This window comes from Delphinapterus leucas, chromosome 4, assembly GCF_059928025.1.
Source record: "Delphinapterus leucas isolate spDelLeu-1000000601 "Yukka" chromosome 4, BTC_Dleu_Yukka2, whole genome shotgun sequence".
In the NCBI taxonomy this organism is placed as follows: Eukaryota; Metazoa; Chordata; class Mammalia; order Artiodactyla; family Monodontidae; genus Delphinapterus; species Delphinapterus leucas.
The window spans coordinates 134,379,114-134,401,815 of record NC_143132.1 but is presented as its reverse complement, the minus strand read 5'-3'; the positions used below and the strand labels follow the sequence as shown (position 1 = coordinate 134,401,815).

General features: G+C 50.7%; 1 protein-coding gene across 1 annotated transcript in view; it reads right to left on the bottom strand.

The window, feature by feature from the left end:
• KY (kyphoscoliosis peptidase) overlaps positions 1-22,040 on the bottom strand; it is a 45,375-nt gene extending 23,335 nt beyond the window's left edge. Inside the window, exons 1-5 of the mRNA XM_022582551.2 lie at positions 21,905-22,040; positions 18,560-18,622; positions 14,766-14,828; positions 3,962-4,036; positions 2,134-2,196 (exon numbers count right to left, since the gene is read on the bottom strand). Coding sequence (XP_022438259.1) covers positions 2,134-2,196; positions 3,962-4,036; positions 14,766-14,828; positions 18,560-18,622; positions 21,905-22,040 — 400 coding nt within the window. The remainder of the gene's footprint in view (positions 1-2,133; positions 2,197-3,961; positions 4,037-14,765; positions 14,829-18,559; positions 18,623-21,904) is intronic.
• Positions 22,041-22,702: the final 662 nt, after the last annotated feature.

Here is a 22,702-nt window from a genome sequence, read left to right as displayed (position 1 = left end):
GGCCTGGGATCTAGTCCGGTGACCTCCCCCTCACTGGGCAGTGCTAAAGCCAGCAGCCCATCCTCCGGCGCAATCTATGGAGCACATGGGAGAGTGAAAGAGACGGTGGATCACGCGGTAAGGTCAGCAGCACTCTTCTCCCTGGGAGGGTGCAGGGTGAGGGTCCTCTGCAGGCAAGCGCAGAGCAGGGGTGCGAAGCCGCTGTGCCCGGTGCGGGGCTGCGCCTGCATGTACCCACACAATCCTCGTGGACTGTGAGAGTCTTTTTTTTTTTTCAGTTTAAGCAGAAAAGTAATTTATTAAATGTCTTCAAGTAACTGCGTGAGCTACAGGAAGACCAGAGCAGCAAGCGTAGAGGCCGCATAGCCAGAACCAGGGCTATAAGTCAGACTGTGGAACTGCGGGGGACAGCATGTTGGAGAGTGTCGCCATTCCCACCGAGATGCATACAGTGGTTTCCTTGGTGCTATAGACTTGAGAGGTGTGGTGAGAGGGTGGGGACGCCACCAGCGCTGGCTGGAGCTGCTCCACGACCCTCCCTGGGCCAGCATTGCATGTCAGGCAGTGCCAGCTGGTCAGGGAGCTGGTCAACGTCTGGCCACAGAGGAGCTCCCAGCCTCCAGTCAAGTGCAGCTGTCAGGAGCAGGCCACACGGGTCCTTCTGCACTTCCCCACTGCTGTGGGTCCCTTCCTGTTAGGACCCAGGCCTTCTCCCTTCTCAGCCTCAGACTGGATTTGGCCCCCTCTCCCTGCTCCCTCAGTCCCTGCTGACGCCCTGCAGGAGTCCTCGTGGTGGGGGGGTGGGGGGGGGGGAAGGAGGGTGTGGGGCGGGGCGAGGTGCTGGTCCCTGTGACCTCTGACACATCCAGGATCGGAAGCTGTTCCTCTCCTAAGAGGGGACAGGGTGCGTGGTGGGCAGGCAGGCTGTGCAAACTCTATGGTGAGGCTGTGGCCTCTCCCAGCAACCTAGCATTTTCTTTCTTCATTTTCTGCTCCTCTAATAAGCACCAAGACTCCCTGCACGTCCCCTGCCCCCAGCCTTCTGTCCTGTACAGTCTTACCCTGGAGCTCCCTAGAAGCCCAGCGCCATAGCGGTTCAGTGACTGTCTGGTGCCAGAGCTGGGATTTCTCGCCTCCCATCACTCAGATCACTTCAGGGCCTATCTCGGGTGGTCTACCATGCGGCCCTTGTCCAGCCAGACCCTCAGAAGGGAGGGGGGACACAGCAGGAGGCCCTGCCGAGCTTCCCCCCTTCTTGGTGCCCTCTTCCCCCCACGGACTCTGGTTCCTGCCATCCCCTGACAAGGGCCGTCACAGTGACCTAAGTGGATATGAAGTGGACTTATACATTTAACAAGCGTCAGCTCTGCAAATGAGGTCTCCCCACCCCCATTTCAAAGAAGGATGCTGTTTCTAAAATGGGACTGAAAAACCCTATTATTAAGAAAGTTTTACCCTTTCTTGGTTCCATTCTACAATATCTGAACAGTAAGAATATCCATAATGATTTATGCCTCATTAAATTCACTTTCTGAGCAGATTATATAATATTTGAATATGATTTTGCATAAATACATTTTAAACACCAGTGGCATTAACTAAGTTATTCTAATTTTAAAGCAAAACAATGGGAAGAAGTACCAAACTGTACTAAACCTTAGATGCCATCTGGTCTGAGCCGAGGGGGAAACTGAGGCCCAGGGAAGGTGAGTGAGGGCCAAAAGCAGGATTTGAACCCAGGCCGTCTATTACCCATTCGGGATTTCTTCCTCTGCCCCACTCTGCTTATTCTCCTGCCTCCCTCCTTACAGATGCTTGGCATTCCATTTAAAGTTAATACAATTCTGAATTCTGTTTTTAATGTTTCCCATAATGGGCTGCCTTGTTATTGGTGGGGTTTATGCTTTAACTTTGGGATCACATCTAGTGTGTGAGCTTTTTACTTCTCTACCTGTGTCCATGGCAGACGCTGCCAATCAATCATGATACTCCTGTGCCCTGAGCCCAGAGGTGGCCCCAGAGTCCCAGCACAGTACTCCAGGGAGCCATTTCCAATTGAGCACAGATTGGCTCATGAGGCTAAACCAACTTACCGTCTCAGAGAATGGCTCCAAAGAAGGTACCGCAACTTACCGTGGGCGTCTTTCCCTCCAGGCTGCCGGGCTCTTGTGTTTCCATTTTTATCGCCTTGTAAACCTACAATATCCCAAAGGTCAGAAGTAGAGACATTTCAGAAGAAATAGAAATGCAAGCACAGACGATTCTCTGTGTGGGTGTCCTTGTTTCTGACGTCTCCTCTTCACTCTCCCTCTCACAGCCTTCTTGGTCCCATCCCCACCCACCACGGAATTGCTGCTGGGATTGCCCCGGGCTTCCTGCTGAGGAATAAAGAGGACTGACAGCCAAGGACGGGATGACAAGAAAGAGAAGTGCAGTCTGTGAGCAGAGGGAGAATTTGCTTGGGCATCAAGCCTTGCGATTATTCAGTGGGCCTGCCTGGAGCTCCATGTTCCTCCCTCCTCTGGACGCTCCTGCCATCTTGGACCACAGCTGGGGATCCTGAGAGCACCAGTGAATTCACTACCAGATGACCCCAGGACAAGAACTGACCATGGGCAGCTCATGAAAGGGGGGAGAGGGGAATTATTCCTCGGGAAGGTTCAAGGACAACCAAATCCTATAAATCCAGGACTGTTAAGACAGAATGGTCAGCAATTATTATTAGACTCCACAGGCAACAGGAGAGAATTTCCTGCTGATCTGAAGCCAGGTCAGGAAGATGTGGGTCCCTGTTGGAACCAGGAGGAGCCAGAGGTGGGGAAGCCAAGGCAAGTTTTTCTCTGCCCTTGAAGGCTACTGTAGGCCTTAAAATGTACAGAAGGTTGCAAATGTACATAGGCCACTCTGAGAAACAGTGGGCCTTGTCTTTCTTACACCCACATTTTGTTTCCACCTACATTCTTTGGTAGAGTGATGGGGGTTCAAAAGAGTAGCCAGATTTTTTGTGTACTTACTACACCTGGCTTGTGCATTATTGACGATCTCATTTAAGCTCATGACAATCCTTTGAGGGATGTTGAATTATTTTCCTCCTTTTATACATGAGGAAATTGAGTCCAAAAGAGAGGTTAAGCCACTTGCCTGAGGTCACACAGCTGGGATCTGAATCCAGCCTGTCAACTCGCAGGGCCTGACCTCTCTACACCTGCCTGCCCTCCCGAGGCCCTGGCTGCTGAGGGCTGCAGGACCAGGCAGCCTTGAAGGAGCTGCCTCGGCCCCCGCCACGAGCGGACATGAAGGTTCACTTTGTGAACCTCAGCCTTGGCTGTCCTGCAGCCTCCGTTCCTTGGCCGGCATTTCCCCAGGCCCCTGTTTACCCACAGGATGGACAGATGCAGGGAGAGGACCAAGAAGGGAGCAGAGGAGACATCGTGGGCGTGGGTCTGGGCCTGTGCGCACAGCACAGAAGGCAGCCGGGTGCGGTGGTTAAGGGTACAGGCTTCATTAGGACCTGGGTTCTGATCCGCTTCCTAACTGGGTGACTGGCAGCTATTTCACCTCTCTGAGCCTTTGCTGATCTACAAGGTGGGGATAATACTGGTGCATATCAAAGAGTTAAAAACTCATTGAGTGTACAGTGCTTAGCACTGCGCATGCCACTTTTTAGGCAGTCAATAAATGGTGTCTAAAAACAACAGCACTCTTGTGATGAAATTCATCTTTAGCTAAATGCCTTGTGTTACCCACACCTAATGGCAGAGACTTAAGAACAGGGGTTGTTGAGTGTGGAGAAGAGAATGCTCAGGATGAAGCTGTCATGTCTCTGCCTCTTCCCAGTGTGTAGGCCCAGGTCACTCCTCTCCTTCCCCAAGAAGGTGTCCAGGCTGGGCTCTGGCCCTTCCAGCTACCCTCAATCCTCCCTGCCAGCCCTTTACACATGAGTAGCCCTGTACGTACGTACGTTTAGCCAAGGAGAACTTCTTGAGCAGCTGGGGCATGGCATCCTGAGGGTGGACCTCCACAGTCAGCTGTGTCCCTGCAGAGGAATAGGGGGTGATATTCTCAGCCAGACGCTGCCAGGAAAGGGTGCAATGTCTCATGACAGATGTTTGATCAATAAAACACAATTGGTTTTAGAGCTTTCTTTTGAATATGCAAATAATTTTTGTTTACAAAACCAAAAAACAAGAAATAAGTAGACAGTTTCCAGATCTGGGCAAGATGGAGTAAACAAATTCTACCTTGTCTCTCCCACCGAATGCATCTGTAGGCATTGGAAAGAATGCATGGGCTAACTCTTTGAGGACTCCGCAAAGTAAATGATAGGCAAATTGGGAAACAAGATTAGAATTTAAAGCATCATCAAATTGGCAGAGTTGACCATTCCCCACCCCCAATGGTATTACCTAGACTGGACTCAAAGGCAGCCCCAAACCCAGCAGTGCACAATGGATGAGAGAAAAAGTGCTCTAAGAGAAGCCCTTTTTTTGGCCTGTGGAGTGAGAAAGGGGAACTCTAAGCGTCAGAGTGGGGGAAATCCCCTGTTGTTTTTTTACCCCTTTTTTCCATTATCTCCTGACTCAGCCCCCAGGGAAGTTCTGCTGGTATCAGTGCAGCAGTGAGTTTGGTGGCCCGGCAGGCACCTAAGACTTTGAGGGGAGGTACCAGTGAAGCTATGATTCCCAAGAGTGTGGGAGAAAATACTCATTGATTTTTTTTCTCTCTTTGTTCTCTGCTGATTGGTTCCAGATGCAGGCAGAATTGTGAGAACTACCCAGAAGAGTGGGGAAACTAAAACCCCAGTTTTGGGGCCAGAGGACTGGGAAGTGGGTCATAAAGAGGAGGGAGCTCAAGAAAGAAATTCCATAAAGTTATGGATGAACTCCTGTGGTCACCTCTTCATGGATGGACCTCATTCATGTTGTGCATGCTTTGATCTCATCCTAAGCATCATATCACAGTCTTTGAGAACTAAACTAGGGGGTAGACCAATGCCCAGACTGGCTGCTGGGTGGTGCATGTGCAGGACAGATCTGTATAGCATTGCAAAGGCTACAATCCCAAATTACTCAGTATAGAGAAACCCTAGAAAATATCAACTTAAAAAGGAAAAGAAAATCAACAGACGCTAACCCCATGATGACACAGATTTTGGAATTATCAGACAAAGACTTTGAAAGAGCCATGATAACCATGCTCTAAAAAGTGAGGGCAAATAGTTTAAAATAAATGGAAAGATACAAAGTATCAGAAAAATGTAGAAGACATAAAGAAGAAAGAAATAAAAATTTTAGAACTGAAAACTATAGTTGTTTAAAAAATTTTCTGGATATACTCAATAGCCAAATAGAGATGACAAAGGAAAGAGTCAGTGAACTTGAACATAGATCAATAGGAATTATTAAGGAAAAACAGAGAAACAGTGAACAGAGCCTCAGGAACTTGTGTGACAATGCCTGGAGATCTAATGTTCATGTCATTGAGATCCCAGAAAGAGAGGAGAAATAGTGTGGTGCAGAAAAAAAATATTTGAAGAAATAATGATAGAATAATCAATAAAACCAAGAGCTGGTTCTTTGAAAAGATCAGTAAAATAGATAAAACTCTAACCAGAGTGACCAAATAAAAAAGAGGTAAGACACAAATCAGGAATCAAGACACCAATATCAGGAATGAAATGAGTGATATCACTACAGACCCCGTATATATTAAAATAATAATAAGGGAATAGTACACATAACTCTATGAAGAGAAATTCTGCAACTAAAATGAAGTGAACCAATTCCTTGAAAGTTACAAACTACCAAAACTCACCCAATGAGTAGATAACCTGAATTTTCCTATATGTATTTTTAAAACTGAATTTGTAGTTCAAAATTTTCCAAAAACAAACAAGCAAACAAAAACCAGGCCCAGATGGTTTCACTGGCAAGTTCTAACAAAATTTAAAAAGAAATAACACCAATGACAATTTTTCACAAGATCCTTCAGAAAACAGAAGAGTATCGAATAATTTATATCCTTTTATGATACCAAAACCAGACAAAGACAGTATAAGAAAAGAATATTACAGACCAATATCCCTTATGGACATAAACATAAAAATCCTCAACAAAATATTAGAAAAATAAAATCCAGCAATATAGTAAAAGAATAACATACCACAACCAAGTGTGGTTTACTTTGGGAATGCAAGGCTAATTCAATATTTGAAAATCGATGAATGCAATTCACCATATTAGCAGGCTAAAGAAGAAAACCCACATGATCATATCAACTGATGCAGAAAAAGCATCTGACAAAATTTAACATCCATTCAACAAAACCTCCCAAGAAGCTAGGAATAGAAGGGAACTTCTTAATCTGTAAAAAGGGCATCTACCAAAAACTCAGAGCTAAGAGCATATTTAATAGTGAAAACTGGAATGCTCTCCCCCTAGGATTGGGAATAAGGCATGGATGGCCACTCTTACTGTTCCTAATAAACATTATACTGAAAGTCCTACTCAGTGAAATAGGACAAGAGAAAGAAATAAAAGTCATATAGATCAGAAAGGAAGAAATAAAACTCTTCTATTCACAGATGACATGTCTGTCTACAAAGAAAAATCCCAAATAATCTACAAAAGAATTTCCTAGAACTAAAAAGTAAGTTTAGCATGGTCACAGGATACAAGGTCAGCACCCCAAAATCAATTATATTTGTCTTGGCAATAAATGACTAGAAATTGAATTTAAAATTACTATTTCTCATATCTCTAAAAATGTAATACTTAAGTATAAATCTCAAAAAAAAGTGCAGGAACTCTAGGCTGAAAGCTAAAGAATACGATCACACAAATTAAAGAAGACTTAAATAAGTGGGGAAACATATCATGTTCTGAACTGGAAGTCTCAATATTGTCAAGTTGGCAATTCTCCCTAAGTTCATCTATAGATTTAATGCAATTTCAATCAGACTCCTTGGAGGAATTTTATAGATGGTAGATATAGGCAAGATGATTCTGAAATTTAGATGGAAAGGTACAGCAACTAGAATAACCAAACTAATTTTGAAAAAAAATTAAGAGGACTCCAGCTGATTTTAAAATGTACTATAGGACTTCCCTGGTGGCAAAGTGGATGAGAATCCGCCTGCCGATGCAGGGGACATGGGTTTGACCCCTGGTCCGTGAAGATCCCACACGCCACGGAGCAACTAAGCCCGTGCGCCACAACTGCTGAGCCTGTTCTCTGGAGCCTGCGAGCCACAACTACTGAGCCCACGTGCCACAACTACTGAAGCCCGCGCACCTAGAGCCCGTGCTCCGCAACAAGAGAAGCCACTGCAATGAGAAGCCTGTGCGCCACAACGAAGAGTAGCCCCTGCTCGCTGCAACTAGCGAAAGCCGGTGCGCAGCAATGAAGACCCAATGCAGCCAAAAATAAATAAATTAATTAAAATCACTTAAAAGGAATAAAAGATGTACTATAAAGCTAGAGCAGGGCTTCCCTGGTGGCGCAGTGGTTGACAGTCCGCCTGCCAATGCAGGGGACACGGGTTCGTGCCCCGGTCCGGGAAGATCCCACGTGCCGTGGAGCGGCTGGGCCCGTGAGCCATGGCCGCTGAGCCCGCGCGTGCGGAGCCTGTGCGCCGCAGCGGGAGAGGCCACAACAGTGAGAGGCCCACGTACCGCAAAAAAAAAAAAAAGCTAGAGTAATCACAACAGTGTGATATTGGCAAAGGGATAGATATATAGCTCAATGGAACATAACAGCGTTAAGAAATAGACCCACGCAAATATGGCAAATTGATTTTTTACAAAAGTGCAAGGACAATCCGATTAGAAAATGGGAAAAAAACCAGATATATCACCAAATAAGATGGTCAACATCCTGTTGTTGTTCAACATGATTAGCCATTAGGAAAATGCAAACTGAAAGCAGAATGAGATATCACACCTATTAGAAGACCAATAATAAAAAAAATAGTGGCAATACTATATGCTGACAAGTATATGCAGGTGGGATTGTAAAATGATACCGCAGTTTGGCAGTTTCTTATAAAACAAAACATGTACTTAACACATGACTCAACAATTACACTTTTGGGCTTTCATCCCAGAGAAATGAAAACTCATGCTCACACAAAGACATATACACAAATGTTTATAGAAGTTCTATTCATAATCACCCCAAACTGGAAACAACCTAAATGTCCTTCGATGGGTGAATGGATAAACACTTTGTGGTATATCTATATCAAGCTGTACTTCTCAACAATTCTCTTAGGAATGAATGATGGGAGGATGTCACTACAAAGAGTCTGCACAAGAGACTTTTTGGGGTGACAGAACTTCCCTGTATTCTGATTGTGGTGGTGGTGACGTGAATCTGTGCATGTGTTAAAACTCATAGAACTCCACACCAGAAAATCCAATTTTACTGTATGTTAATTTAAATGAAGATAAAAATTTAAAAATACAAACCAAACACCAAAGTCAAAGCAGAATGAAAACAAAACAAAAACTTGTATGATACAGAAAGATGTAAAAATAGAAGGTGACACTTAAAAGCAGGATTATAATAAACGTGCTTTTTGTATCCTGCTTTCTTCACTTAAGTCTTTACATGTCAGTGAATATAGGCATCTTCACAAGTCATCATTTTAAATGGCTGCATAATACTCTATTCTATAAATGGTTTAAACCATTATAAGCAATCCCTCTTTTTGGATAGTTAACATGTCCCGAATATTTTGCTATTTAAACAGTGATGTGATGAACATTCGGATACACACTGCTTTACACACTCTTCACATCAATTCCTTCAAATACATTCTCAAACATGGATCAAAGGGTATGGAGATTTTTAAGGCTTTTGTTAGATACTAGCAAACTTTTCACATGAATGATTTTAAGTTTACGATCCTATCAACAGTGCAAGAGAATGCCTATTTTGCTCATCCTTGCTGTGTTTGATGGCAAAATTGGCCACAATACTTTGTACTTCTTCCTAAGAAGAGGTCTTTTATTCCTTCCCTCACATTTGGCCCAGCCTAATGACGTGATCTGGCCAGTTAGCATGTGGTAGAAGTGATGCTGTGCAAGCTCCGAGCCTAGGCCTAGAGGCTTTGCCGCTGCCACTTCCATTCTTGGGATTCCAGCCACAACTGCCATGTGACTGCACCCAGGCTAGCCTCCTGGAGGATGACAGACCACGTGGAGCAGAGCAGAGCCATCTCAGGTGAGGCCACTCTAGACCAGCTGCTCTCCAGCCAACCCTCCAACTGACCACACACATTAAAGAGCCCAGCCAAGACCTGCGATCAGCCAGGTGTGGCTCAGATGAGGATATCCAGCCAACCCGTACACTTGTAAGCTGGTAATTGTTTTAAGCCACTGAGTCTTGGGGTGGTTTGTAATGTAAAAATAGAGTACCAATACACTCATTGACATTTGATTGTTATTAATCCTTTACATTTTTATCAATGAACAATGACATCTCATTGTTTTTGTGTATTTCTTTAATTTTCAGTGTATTTTTCATATACTTATTTGCCATTTTAAATCTTATTTAATGAATCACCTATTTGCCTATTGATGCGTTATTTTTTCCCTGTTGATTTTGTAAGAGCTCTTTTTACTAACCCTTTGCCTGTTAAATGCGTTTTCACAGAATAACAATACTGACTTTCCTGTGTAGCTCATGAACTTGCTCTGCATGCCAAAGAGGGTAATTCTCAAACAATTTTAAAAGATACAATGTGGCCTCCCGAGGGATTACTTTAAAGGGGTTAATATTCATTTTGAGTGTAGTTTCTAGCACATTCACTGTCAAAGAAAATCAGCCTGCGACTTGACAAGACGTTAAGCATTTCAGAGTTCAAAGCATCATTCAGCTCTGGTCACAGGATCGGGTACCATCGCCATGGGCAGCCAACTCTGCCTGTGTGTCTTCCCACGATGCACGAGGCACAGCCTGCTCACCTCTGCCTTTGCACTTTCTCCCCCAGAGACACTCGGAGTCAGTTTTCAAAGTGGGTGCCAAGCTGTACTTGGCTGCCAGATTCCTTGTGAGAAAAATGCCCACTTTCTCCCCTTTTGTAGTTCGCAACACACGATGCTCTGAGAAGTCCTGCAGAAGTCTACTGGACCCAGTACTATTTTATCAAACAAAATCTGGGAAATGCTGAGCTGCAACGATCTCCAGAAGTGGAGGGAAGCTGCAAAACTGACCCACCTGTTGGTTTAGGGCTCAACAACAAACCTCTTCCCCAAGCTTCTAACATCCGGGTACTTCCAACCACTTCAATCCAGCCACGTCGCTCGGTCAGAGAATGAGCAAGCCGGAAGAACAAAATACTCTTTAAGCCCTTCCGAGGTGGTCTCACGCTGGGAGCTCGCCCTGGCCGGAAGCTCCACCCACCACTGTTTCTCATCCCTTCCTGCTTCCTGCACTGCCTCTTCTCTCTCCCCTCTGACGCCCAGCATCCTCCTGAGGCCCATTCCTGGCTCTGCCCCAAAGTGGCGCTGCTGATTATCGCTCCCCTCCACGCCTCCCTGATGGGTGTGGGAGTGTGATCCCCGCTGTCATTCACAGCTGTGTAAGAGCCCTTCCGGGAGGCTTCTCTGCTCTACACAGGCCTGGGTCTGGGCATGCTGTCCCCAGGTGAGCAGGGTCACAGTACCTGTGCTTCCTAAAGGTGTGACGTGCTAAGAGTTTGCTGACTACAACATTCCTGTATCAAATAAGACTCTTAATTTATGGAAAAAAATTAATTTGGCCAATGATAAAGAGTGGAGCATTATTTGGAGCACCTTTTAAAGTGAGATCTAAACCCTAAGTGCAGTCAGATACCATGACACTAATCTTAGTCACATCTAAACCCAAAGCAGCCCCTTCCTGGGATTTCGGGTCACCTGGCTGGCTTTCTCATGGCACCCCTCCCCACTTCTACCAGTTGTCACCCAAACAACATTTTCTGAAGCTGAAACTTTGGCTGTCTTAGTAAAAGTGTATTAGCGATTATTTTCTGCTACATCTGAGAAGTGGTTCCCAGGCCCTTTTCCCAGATGCTACGGGCTCTGCTTCCGTCTCCCCACCCTCGCAGACGTGGAGATGCAGCAGGCAAGCCCAGGCCCGTCCACTGGCCTGCTGCCCTGGGCCTGCCTTCTACCCCGTCATGAGAGTCCTCCCACGCGAGAGCTTATCTCCAGGTCTCTGCGGCTTTGAATCAGGCTTTGTCTAAAGGCCTAATTTGCTCAGAATTCCTAATGCAGAGATGGCAAACAGATTTCGTGTTGTTCATTAACTCTGACTGATTGGAAGTGGCTGCCTGGAGCGCTTATCAATTAGCAAAGATTGTCAGGTATGTGCGTGTGTATGTGAATGTGTGTGTGTGAGTGTGCACACACACACGTGGGTGTATATCAGTGTGTGGAGGCTGCAGGATTCACATCAGATGTTTGCCATCATTGACTTAAGGTGGTCCTTAATGCTCTCCATAACTGGCTGCCTGCCGCCTTTATAACCTGGATCCTCTGCCTTGGAATTTTTTCCTGCAGTAGCTGAGAGTCAGAAACCCTCAGCTAAAGCATTTGTAATTATTAAAAAAATGACCCTTAAACAGCCCCTGGCTGGGTGTTCAACAGAGGTTTCTACCCAGAGTATGGCAGTCAGCTTTAGTGCCGGAAGCGTAAGCTCTGACATCCCAGGAACAGTGAGCTGAATGATGACCCGGGACGGTCCATCTCTGTAGATCCCGCACCGGGTACTGCAGTGGCTCTAGTCGTGGGATGACAGAGAGTGTGCAGAGCTCAGGGCCAAGACCTCAGGAGCACCCGTCAGGGGGTGATGAAGGGCATCTCCTGCAGCCCTGACTGACCCTGGCTTCCACTGGGCTCTTGAAAACCCAGGGCCATTCATGATTCTTTCTGCAGAATGGAGCTCGACAGGGATGGCACAAGTCTGGAAACACGGCAGTTGGAGCCTAGTGCATGCGTGATCCAAGAAGGCACAGAGTGTCTGCGTGGGGATGAGGGTGGGTGACCTGGAAGGATGAGGCCTCAACCCAAATCTGATTCGTCACGAATAACTTTCGGGGCCTGAGGTCACTGGGGCTCCTGTGATTGTTCCCCTCTCATTCAACGCACACACCCATTGCAGATGAATCCTCCGAAGCCCTCTTCCGCACGAAGATCCAAGATTCCAGTGATCTTTCCGTCACCTGTCGCATGAAGTTACCACACCCGGTGTCCCTCTGCTGGGAGCTCTTACCCGGAGGCCGCATGACCCGCTGCTCCACCGCCTCCCTTACTCAGATGTCACCTTCCCAGGGAGGCCTTTCTCAATCACTCTATTTTAAATCATTCCCTGTGGTAGCTGCATGATGGCCCTTAAAGCTATCCATGTCCTAATTCTGGGAACCTGTGAAAGTTACCTTATATGGCAAAGGGGACTCTGCAGATGTGATTCGCTTAAGGATCTCGGGATAGGAAGGCAATCCTGGATTATCCGGGTGGGCCCAATGTCATCACCAGGATTCTTATAAAACAGAGGGGAACGTATCTACTTTACGGAGAGAAGGCAATGTGATAGTGGAAGTGGAGATTGGAGTGACGCAGCTACAAGTTGGCGAGTGCCAGCAGCCTCTAGAAGCCGGCAGAGTCAAGGAAAAGGTTCTTACCCAGAGCCTCCAAAAGGAAAGGAACCTGCCTGCCAACCGAGAGACTGACTAGCCCAGTGAGGCTGACTTGGGACTTGTCGTCTCAGAACTGTTAAAGAGAATACATCTGTGTTAAGCTACCAAGTTTGTGACAATGTGTTACAGCAGCCGTAGGAAACCAATACACACCCATGTGCACCCCCCATCCCCCTTCCTGCTTTATTTTCTCCCCCAGCTTTATCTGACACCTTGCATTTTTCTTGTTAGGGTCATCTGTCTCCCTCGCTAGGTGTCAGCTCCGCGGGGACAGGAGCCTTTGTCTGTTGTGTTCTCTGATGGATCCCCAGTGCCGGCATCCAGAGCTGCTTTTTGTGGAATGGACGGATCAGCGTCAGTGTGGACTCTGGCTCAGCCCCAGAGCAGGGCAGCCTCTCCCTTGCTATGGTCCAGGCTCCCTTAAGACCTGGGGCGGCCCATCCTATCCCAACCTACAATGGACCCTCTCCTGTTTGTTGGATGCCAAGGCGACCCTCCTTCCTGCACTCTGGAAGCCTCAGATACTGGGAGGTGGCACGTGAATGGCCCATGAGAGCCAGGGTATGGTGTGCCAGGTGAGGCTCTGGAGAGTGGCAGGCCCCATCCCACTAGTCCCACCCCACAGGTCTGACAGGAGCATCCCGCTGGGGGACTGCAGCATCCCCAGTCTCAGACTCCTCCTCTGTAAACAGGAATAACTCCATGACCCCATCAGGGATGTGGCCAGAACTAAGCGAGAGAAGTGGTTGCTAATCCACTCTCACTCTAGTGAGGTATCACTTACTCTTATTTGGGGTGAGCTGTGCTGCTAGGTCCATTTCAGAGAAGCAGGGGGCCTGGGTTTGTCCTGCAGCCATAGTCCCAGGAATTCTGCCCTAAATGGATACTGACCTAGATTGCAAGGACAGCTGGCCACCTCCTGCTGGGAACTTGAGCTGACAGGCCCTTCCTCACTACCTGCCAGTGCCTTTCCCCGGGGATGGTGGGTTAGCCGGTGTCTCAGACAGCGATTCCCCGAGGACCTCCGAATCCCCCGGGGCATCCTCCTTGCACACTGCACCCTGGGCGTAACCCTTACGGATTAGGACATCAGTGCTGAGAGCGCCAGCGGTGACATCTTGGGGCTGAGTCTACGAGAGCTCTCAGGCACCAGGCCCTGAGCAGAAAAACCGGGGTAGCAGGAGGGGAGGTTAGTGAGGGGGGGGGAGTGGAGGTCTCTAACCTGGCCTCTCCTTCAGCTGTAGCTGTGGAGCCATCCTGTCTCTACCCCGCCGTGCTCTCAGATCCAGCCACCTGCAGAGTCCGCACGGGGCTGCCCTTGCCTGCCCTCCCTGAGCCCCCAGGACCCGTCCTGGCAAAGTGAGGATTCTTGAGGAAGGGCTCTCTCACTCCCCATTGCTGAGTTAAACTTGTCCCTGGGTGGAAGGGCCTGGAAGGCTCAGCCTCAGGAGGAGAGGCCAGGGAACCGCTGCGACTCAGTGGGAGGGAAGGCTTGCACACGGCGAGCCAGTAGGGGGAGGCCAGTTTCTACGAGAAGCAGAGCTGTGAGAAGTGTAACAGCTGAGGCCCTGGTGGTGGTTGGGGGGTGGGTGGGGCCGGGGGGGCAGGGAGGGGGTCAGGCGGCTCCCGCTCTGACTCTTGCTGGCCATGTGATCTTGGACGAAAGAAAACCTTTCTAAGCCTCAGCTCACTCATCTGCGAAATGAAGATAGTAAGAGTACCGATCAAATACGACTGTTGTGAGGCAAAATCCACATGAGAATGATGATGTGCGTGGTGTGGCAGGGTGCCTGACAGGAGGCCGGCACTCAGCAAATGCTAGGTGCAGTGATGACAGCCAGGGTGATGGTGACAGCAGTGCACGCTGGAGCCCGAGGACTTCACTTCTCTGTTCCACGACACATGCAGCCTCTCACTGTTTTCCATGGCATGTGGGAGAGGAGGAGGGTGCTCCAGCATCCCCAGGACAGAGAGGCCCCTGCTCCCCACGGTCTGGGCTCTGCACCTGCTGTCTCTGGCCAGGACAGTGGATCCGGGCACACAGGAGCTGGGGGAGAGGTCACAGGCAGTGGCGGAACCTTACCTTGGTTGTCGTAGGAGGTGATGACCTGGGTCTGCTGGGCGTGCTGCTTCTCCACCAGGTTTCCTATTTAAGGAAGACAGAGGGAACTGCAGTGACCACTGGGCCCACGGTGGGGTGGATTTTTCCCCAGGCAGAGGAGAGAGCTGCCAGGCTTGGTCTAAACACGTGTGAATCAGCAGAGTCACACACCTGAACACAGGCAAGTGACCGGGAGCCCGTGTACGCACAGCCTCACGCTCTCGGCAGGTGCCGGCAGAGGCTGGGTTTTTCTAGAGAAGCTGGGGACGCCTCCCATGGGCTAAGTGACCACAGCTCCTGACTTTGCTGCAGCCGGGCCCAGTTCCCAAAGTGCAGAGGGATGCCCCGCTGATCTCCACACCTTTCTTTGCAACAGCCAGGGAGGCTCCTATCCTGATTACGGGCCTGAAGCTTCGACTGGTTAACTTTGCCAAAGACCCCACAGCCAGGTGAGACCCGGGACTTGAACCCAAGTCTCCAGCCTCCTGCCTCCCTCTGAGAGGAATGGGGGGGGTGAGGGTACCCTGCCGCCTACTGTAGCCTAGGAGCTGTGGTGCTTGCGGTTTGGTTCAGTTTCACAGACATTTGCAGGGCACCTGTTCTGCAGGGTGAATGCTCTCCATGCACTGGCGATATTCATGTCCCGGGACACAGAGCTGTCCTCAGAGCCTAGTGGAGCCAGGCTGCTGTGGAGAGATGCCCAGCTGCTGCCATAGGCCGTGGAGGGGGAACCCACAGGCTTATCTGCCCCTCCTACAGGAAGCACCGCCTTCCCTCCATCTTTCCCGTTACAGCTGCTGTGGTGGCCTGGTCTTGCCCTTGAACCTCTGCTTCAGAGGGGTCGGGGAAGGGCCACTACCACCCTGGCCTGCCATCTTCTACCCTGGTCTCCCAGTGGGCTGCAGAAAGGCTGTTGGGCCTGTCACTGGAAGTGACCACTGGCACCTGTGCCTGGACCTGGTGCAAGCACTCAGGGGCACTGGCCTGACCTGGTTCCATTCATACGACATCCCTTGTGTACCCAACCAGATCTGTCACTCAGCGTTTCCCATGCCTGGGCTCAGGCAGAAGCCAGTCAGGGTGGATGGGTGGGTGGGTCACTGAGCTGGGCTGGACGTGCGATCCTCCTGGCTGGGAAGCACATCCTCTCCAGCCTTCTCTATAAGCAGGCCCAGCCAGGACCCTTAGCCCCCACCGGGCTGAGGTCGGTTGGTTGGCCAAGGGCCAGGACCGCTGTGTGTGCCAACCCAGGGTGATGCAGTATGCTGGGCTGGAGCTCCAGGCCAGACCCAGGCGAGGACAGGGCAGCTGCCTCCTGCGGGCACAGCTGGCCGCATCCCTGCTCTGCTGGCTGATGGAAGAAATAGGATCTGGGAAGGGAATCCTCAAGGAGGACGATTGGCTGGCATAGCTGCTGTGGGCTATTTATAGTCAGGGTTGCACAGTTGGTTTCCCTGTAGCTGTGGGGCGTTAGTCCCTGTGCTGCTAGGCAGACTTCGGCCAGGACCAAGGAAAGCAGCCAATCACAGCAGGGGAAGCCCGTTGCCAGGCAAGCTGGTGGCTCAGCCCAAACACCTGCTGCTTGGAAAAGTTTGGCGTACTCGGGCTCCCCCCACCCTGCCAACGCCCCAGCCCAAGGAGTGCACAGTGCAGAAAGAGGGGGGACATGTGCCCTTTTGGACCAACCCCACGTTCAGCCACATTTGTGCACGCTCCACCAAGCACAAGCCATCAGCTGCTGGCTTCTCAGATGAAAGCCATCCAGTTACCAGGGCTGGGTGCCTTGGGCACCAGCAAGGCAAGTATGTACCCAGGACCTCACCATCAGAAAACACAGAAAGAAGCTGGGATTTTAACCTCTGCACGGATGCAAGCATGCCACTCGAAAAAATAAATAAAATTTGACTTAGTAAATTTTAAATTGCGTTATGTTGGTGGAGTGGTGGAACCATCATCCTTCCCAGGCTCAAGGCCTCTGTGCGGCCTCTCTCCAGCCCTGCACTTACCTGAAACTCTCAGTTCTTGGGTGGTATTGCAAGAACTATAATCATTCTCTTTATTGGCTGGTACATTGTACTAAGACCCACTTCATGTCTTAAGGAAGAGTCTTGTAAGAGTTATCACGTCTCTTTGTGTTTTGTTATATTTTTCCACTAAACTTCCCCCAAACCAGGAACCCCGAAGACGGTAAAAAGAGGATGAATTCAGTATATTTCAGTCCTCTCCTGAGGACTGATAACATTAATAACATGCCCGAGAAGCCATAAGATGAATTTCCAACAACTCAGGCAAAGTAAGAGCTGCAACAAACACAGACGCAGTGTCCCTTTCCTCCCATGTGGCCCGCCTGCCCTCCACCCACCCGCACACTGGCCGAGCACGCCTCCCTGCACGGGCTGCTATGTGCTTCTGTGGCTGTCAGGTGTCTGGAGGTCTGATTCTTACTGTAATTCTCAAGAGCCCACAGCACAGTTTCGCTAACCTTGGCGTCTGCTTAGGTAGAGCTGGAACTGGTGCGTCTACCATCTGATGGCCCCGTATCAAGGTTTAGGAAGCCATCCCACCCATGCATGCCCATCAGCCAGGACTCAGAGGGTGGCCCCTGGTGGGCGGGTGTCCTGAGGATGAGTTATCTCCATGCACAGTGCAGGGGACACAGGCAAGCTCTTCACTTCCAGGGTGCTGAGACTCGGCTGTGGTGAATGGCATTATGATGCAATCATTCTAACATGGCCCCAGGAGGGCAGGCACTCCCGACTGTCCCGATCACTGTTCCATCTCCAACAATTAGAACCCTTCCCGGAACAAAGTAATCACTGTCGACCTTTACTGAGGGAATGAATGCATGAATTTACTTTTAGAAGTTCATCCTCCCCTTTTGTTACTGTCAGAAAGATGGCAGAGCATAGGTGCTCTGCTTTGTTCAATTGGGGTCCTGTTTCCCCATTTGTGGAGGGTCATGGGGCCGTGGATCCCTTCCTACTGGCATTTGATGAGTCAGTCATCCGATCCTGGGGCTCACACAGTCGGAATCTGACTGAATCCCCTACTGGGGCTCGGGGAATGGAGGTCTGATTCTTACTGGAATTCTCACATGCCCACAGTGCAGTTCCACAGTGTTTGTTCCTGGAGGCTGGGCTTACAAATCTCACAATAAGGGCACAGAATAAGGCCCAGTATAACGGTTCATGCATGGCATGGTCAGAGAAATTCTGGGCCTGCATGGGGAAAGACACCTGGCACCATAAAGAGGCTTTGGAAGCTGATTTCTTCAGATCTTATTGTATTCTGGATCCCAGGCCAGGAGCCACAGAACCCTTGAGTGGCATCTCCCGAGGCCTTGAGTAACACCACCCAAGGCAGGCTGCTCTCTTCTCTGTTCAGAAATATTTTCAAAAGATGGGTGCCCCAAGATGCATGGGATGCATGATCTGGGAAGCCCCACCTCCCATGGGAACACACCCAAACCCCCCATCCCATATGATGCCAAGTTCTTTATAGCTCAGTCAGCGAACAAGTGGGTGCTCAGGGTTATAGCATCGCTCCGCCTGCCTCCCCGCACACCCTCCAGGAAATTGGTGGACCTGTTGCTGAGGAAAATTTTCCAGGGTCACAGTGCCCCCAGAGGCCTGGCTGCATCATGAGCAGCCACTGTCTGAGTGGTTAGATGTCTAGACTGGTCCTCAAGCAAGTGAAACCCAATGCTTCCAGGCATTTTTCAGTGTGTTGAATTCCAGAGATCGAAAAGAAAACAAAATGAAAATGAGAGAATTTACCATGTAGGTCATTTCTTTCTAATTTCTGCCATCTCCAGATTCCGTTTCCAACACCTTGAAGCCCTGTGAAGTAACAAGGACCGGCGTGAGGCTCTCTGCAGTGGGGAGACTCAGGTCAAGTGTGTGATGCACCAGTTGCAAACTGATCTGGGCTAAAGCGGGACTGGTGGAACTTGGCTCTCCCGGGATCCGAGGGAGGCTGCCCACGAATGAAGTGCACTTGAAGGAATGAATGCAACCCTCCACATTCAAAACATTAAAAAAATATTACCACGGTAGTTTCCAAGGGTGGCGGGTTGGTTATCAGGATCATTCAGGGAGAATTTTCACAATAGAGGTGCCCCTTTGTCACTCCCACATTTCCACTGCATAAATATGGAAGCATTATTGTGAAGACATTTGCCATTCATTTTTCCTGCCTACTTCTGTATGTGGTGAATCTCCCACTTTTAGAGTCTTGATGTGGGTGGCGGGTGGGCAAAGATGGAAACTGATGGATCCTTATGGGAACTGAACGTGATGGTTGCCTGCTCTCCCAGCCTCCCTTGCAGCTAGAGCACGGACCTGTGTGGCCAAGGCATCCACTGATATGAACCTGTGTCCCATTCTGTCTTGGGACCTAGTGAGGCAACAGGGAAGCGAATGGAACCGCACTCTCTCTCTCTCTCTCTCTGGTGGTGACTGGAAGTGGTGGCTGCAAGGTCGAGTTCCTGGCACAGAACTGGCAAACGTTCTGGAAGCGCAAGCTGCTGCAATAATTTCAAGTTCCTGGTGCAGAAGGAGCGTCTAGGGCTCCTTGGTGGCAGTGGAGGCTTCCTCACCAAACCAGCCATTCCGCACAGCTTATGGTCACGTTCCTGGAAGCTCAGCCTCCAGTCTGGGTCTCCAACCCTTTGCACCACTCTGAGCGCCCCCAGGCCTTTCTTGACACCCTTCTTTTCCGCAGAGCCCTCCATAGTCAGTGTCTGGGCCTTACCACTCAGAACCTTCACTGACACTTGGGGAGTGGAATGCACACATCCCATCCACTTTGGGGATAAAACCTAAGGCGTTGAAGCTTTTTCAGACCTGGTGTGGCAGCTTTAGGCCTACCTCCTCCATGGCCAGGGGAATATACAATAGGAGTTGAGGGCTTCTAGGCATGTTTTGGAGAAATGCGGCTCTAAGGAAACTGCTGGGGAAATGCTAGGGCCCTGCAAGAAAGGGGAAGGAGTATCTGCTGCCTTGCAGCCCAAATTCCCGGTGCACACGCTCCCTGCCCCCTTGTCCCTCTGACTCTTTTCTGCCACAGGGACACAACAGAAAGCCACCTGGTCACACCCTTACTCAGTCCTCTGCATGTGAGAGTAACCAAGCGTTGCTCTTTTCTCAAAGCAGAGCTCAGGCCTTCCTTTGCAGAGCCGGGGAAGATTCCCTGTCCAGCTGGGGGCCTGGAGCGGGGAGGAGACTGGAGGAGATGTCTGGAAGTGGGGGAGGGGTGGGTTTTGGATCTCTGTGCACTAACAGGAGGCCTTGGAACAAGCTGGTCTTGTCCAGCATTTCCCCTCCTTAGCTTGTCCCAAGGAGTGGGCCCGCAGGCTGGCTTAGCCAGCGGTCTCCTGGACATCACTGCTGCCCAGCGGGCCTTGGAGGTCATGCATGCTCCCTCTTCCCTGCTCTGGTGCAGAACTGTCTGATCATCAGTAAGTGACACGGGTCTCTCCGCTGCCATAGCGCCTGGGAGAAATGTCTGTCAGGAAAATATTTGGAGAAAATTTTCAGCAGAGAGGGCTCAGCAAACAGCGGTCTTCTTTCCCTGAGTCACGGTCATGAGTGTGAAATGCATTGGTCTGGCCTCATGTAGGCTTTATGCCGGGTGCTGGACACTTCTCTGAGCAGCCCCGATCTCTGGCATCTCTGGGCCTTCTCTGTGTTCTCTGCCCTCTCTTTCTAGTGTCAGAGCCTTTCGGAGAGATGTGATCAGAAGGAGAGAGGGAGGAGGGGACTCATGAGCTAACCTGGAGCTGCGCCTCGTGGGGGGCCTCTGGCCTTCCGGACCGCAGTCCGTGCAGTAGGGGCAGCCACATTTCTATCAAGGAAGGCCAACGGCCTCTGCCAATTTCCTCATTACAAATACCCCTGCGCGGGCCATCTCCCCTTCTCCCAGGGGCAGCTCTGAGAACTAAAGAACCAACTAACCCAAATAACTCCTGGGCCCCAAATCCCTCGGGAGACTGGTGCACCTGCCAACATTCTCAGCTCTCCAGAATCTCTTTTCTTTCCCCTGTCTGCCTCCCCAGGAGGTCACCAGGAGCTATGGGGCAGCTGCAACTTGTGGGGCTGGTGGGGGGCAAAGCCACCCACGGCACCGTTGCTTCAGCAGGGTAGGTGGAAGGTGCATGTTCAATGTGCATAGGGGCTGTGGGGACAGAAGAACTGGGGACAACCTTCAAGGAGCTCTGGAGCTGGAAGGGAGACAGGAGGCAGGTCATTTTACCTTGAGGGCTGTGAAGCTTCACTCCCAAAAAACCAGGACACAGTGCGTCTAGTGCGCCCTCACACCAGCCTCCTCAAGGGCTTCTGAGGGCTTCCTCAGGGACTCGGGACCAGGGGGTTCCCAGTTGTATTAGGGGCTGATTTAACCGCCATTGTTATCCATCTCTACTCTCTTCACGTTGTGTCCTGTTCTCTGGAGAGTACAGAGACCAGAGCCCTGCTTTCCACAATCACTCTATGAAAAGTCGCTTTATTTTACCAGTCTACTCTTCTCCAGAAAGTCTGTAGGACAAGTGGAATCAACAGAGAAGCCAAAGTGGGGAGAGCAGATTTCAAGTCTAAGCCTACCCAAGCTTGTGTGCCTTCTACACCTGGCATGCCTTCTGCTGTAGGAGGCTGGGAGAGGGCTCAAGAAAGGGGACAGTGAGGCCATGAACTGTGCAAGGACACCAAGGGAGGGTCCCACCTCAAAGTTGACTCAGCACACGAATCCCCCTGGGTCCCCTGTGCCCTGCAATGCGGCCTGTGGGGAGCAGGCCTCGGGCACGCAGGAGTCAGGCCCCAGTTCCCTTTCCTCCAGGGCATCTTCCAACCTGATCTGCACCCTTCAAAGAGTGACCAGGAGGAAACCTGCTCCCGGGGGTGACGGAAGCACGGCAGGCCTGCACGGGGTGTCAACTGGGACAATCGCGGAGCTGCGCGTTGCCACGGGATGCCAGAGGCGCAGCGCGGAGGCGCAGCCAGCCTTGGGGAGCGGGTCGGCCTCGGGGACCCCTTTCGGGGGCGCATAGCGCGCCCCCCCAACAGGCGGGCCCTGGGGCGAGGAGGTCCAGGGGCTGGGGGCCGGGGCCCTGCCTGGGGGCGCATTACCTCCTCTGCGCTGCGGAGGCGCGCCCGGGTCCGCCTGGCGGTCCGAGTGCGCGCCCTGTGCGGCGTGCCGCTTCTCCGAGTGCACGATCAGCAGCATGTCGATGGATACGGCGTTGCTGTCCTTCTTCAGCTCCATGGTGCAGCCAGCTCCGGCCAGTGCGCGGCGGCCGCTCGCGAGGCTGCCTGAGCTGCAAATGGCTCGTACGCGCCGCTGCCCGGCGCGGGAGACGGCGAGGGTGCGGGAGAGGGCGCTCCTCGCCGCCCGGCAGCCGCGCCGCGTTTCGCTGACTCTGCCAAACTCGCCATTAGGGCCCGCCTGGGAGGGCGCTACCCTAATGAAGAGGTTCTAAGTCACCTTTGAAAGGAAATTCCCGTCCGGCCGCTCTCCGGAGCCTCCCTCCCCGCGCCCCCTGTCTTCCGCCCCTGCCGGCCGGGCGCTGCCCCATCCCGCGCTCCCCCGGGCCTTCCTGAGATGGCCAGCAGCAGATCTCCGAAAGCCGCGGCAAATACAGAAATTGTACAGTGCTGTCAACAGGGAGAATCAGTGCAGGGAAAGAGAAACGGCAAGGGGGCCCCAGATTCAATTCCAAAATGTGGAGAAATTGGCCAAGTTTTGGCCTAGGCTCCACTGCCTCCCCGGGTGGGCTTGGAGGTTGACAGCTCCCTTCCTTAGAGGGAGGTGTGTGGGGCGTTGGGGTCAGGACACCCCCTCCCCCATTATGGCCCCACCAGAACTTGGAACTTGCCCACTGGGCGTCAGCCTAACAGCCCTGCCTGGTCTGAAGTGAAAGTCTTAAC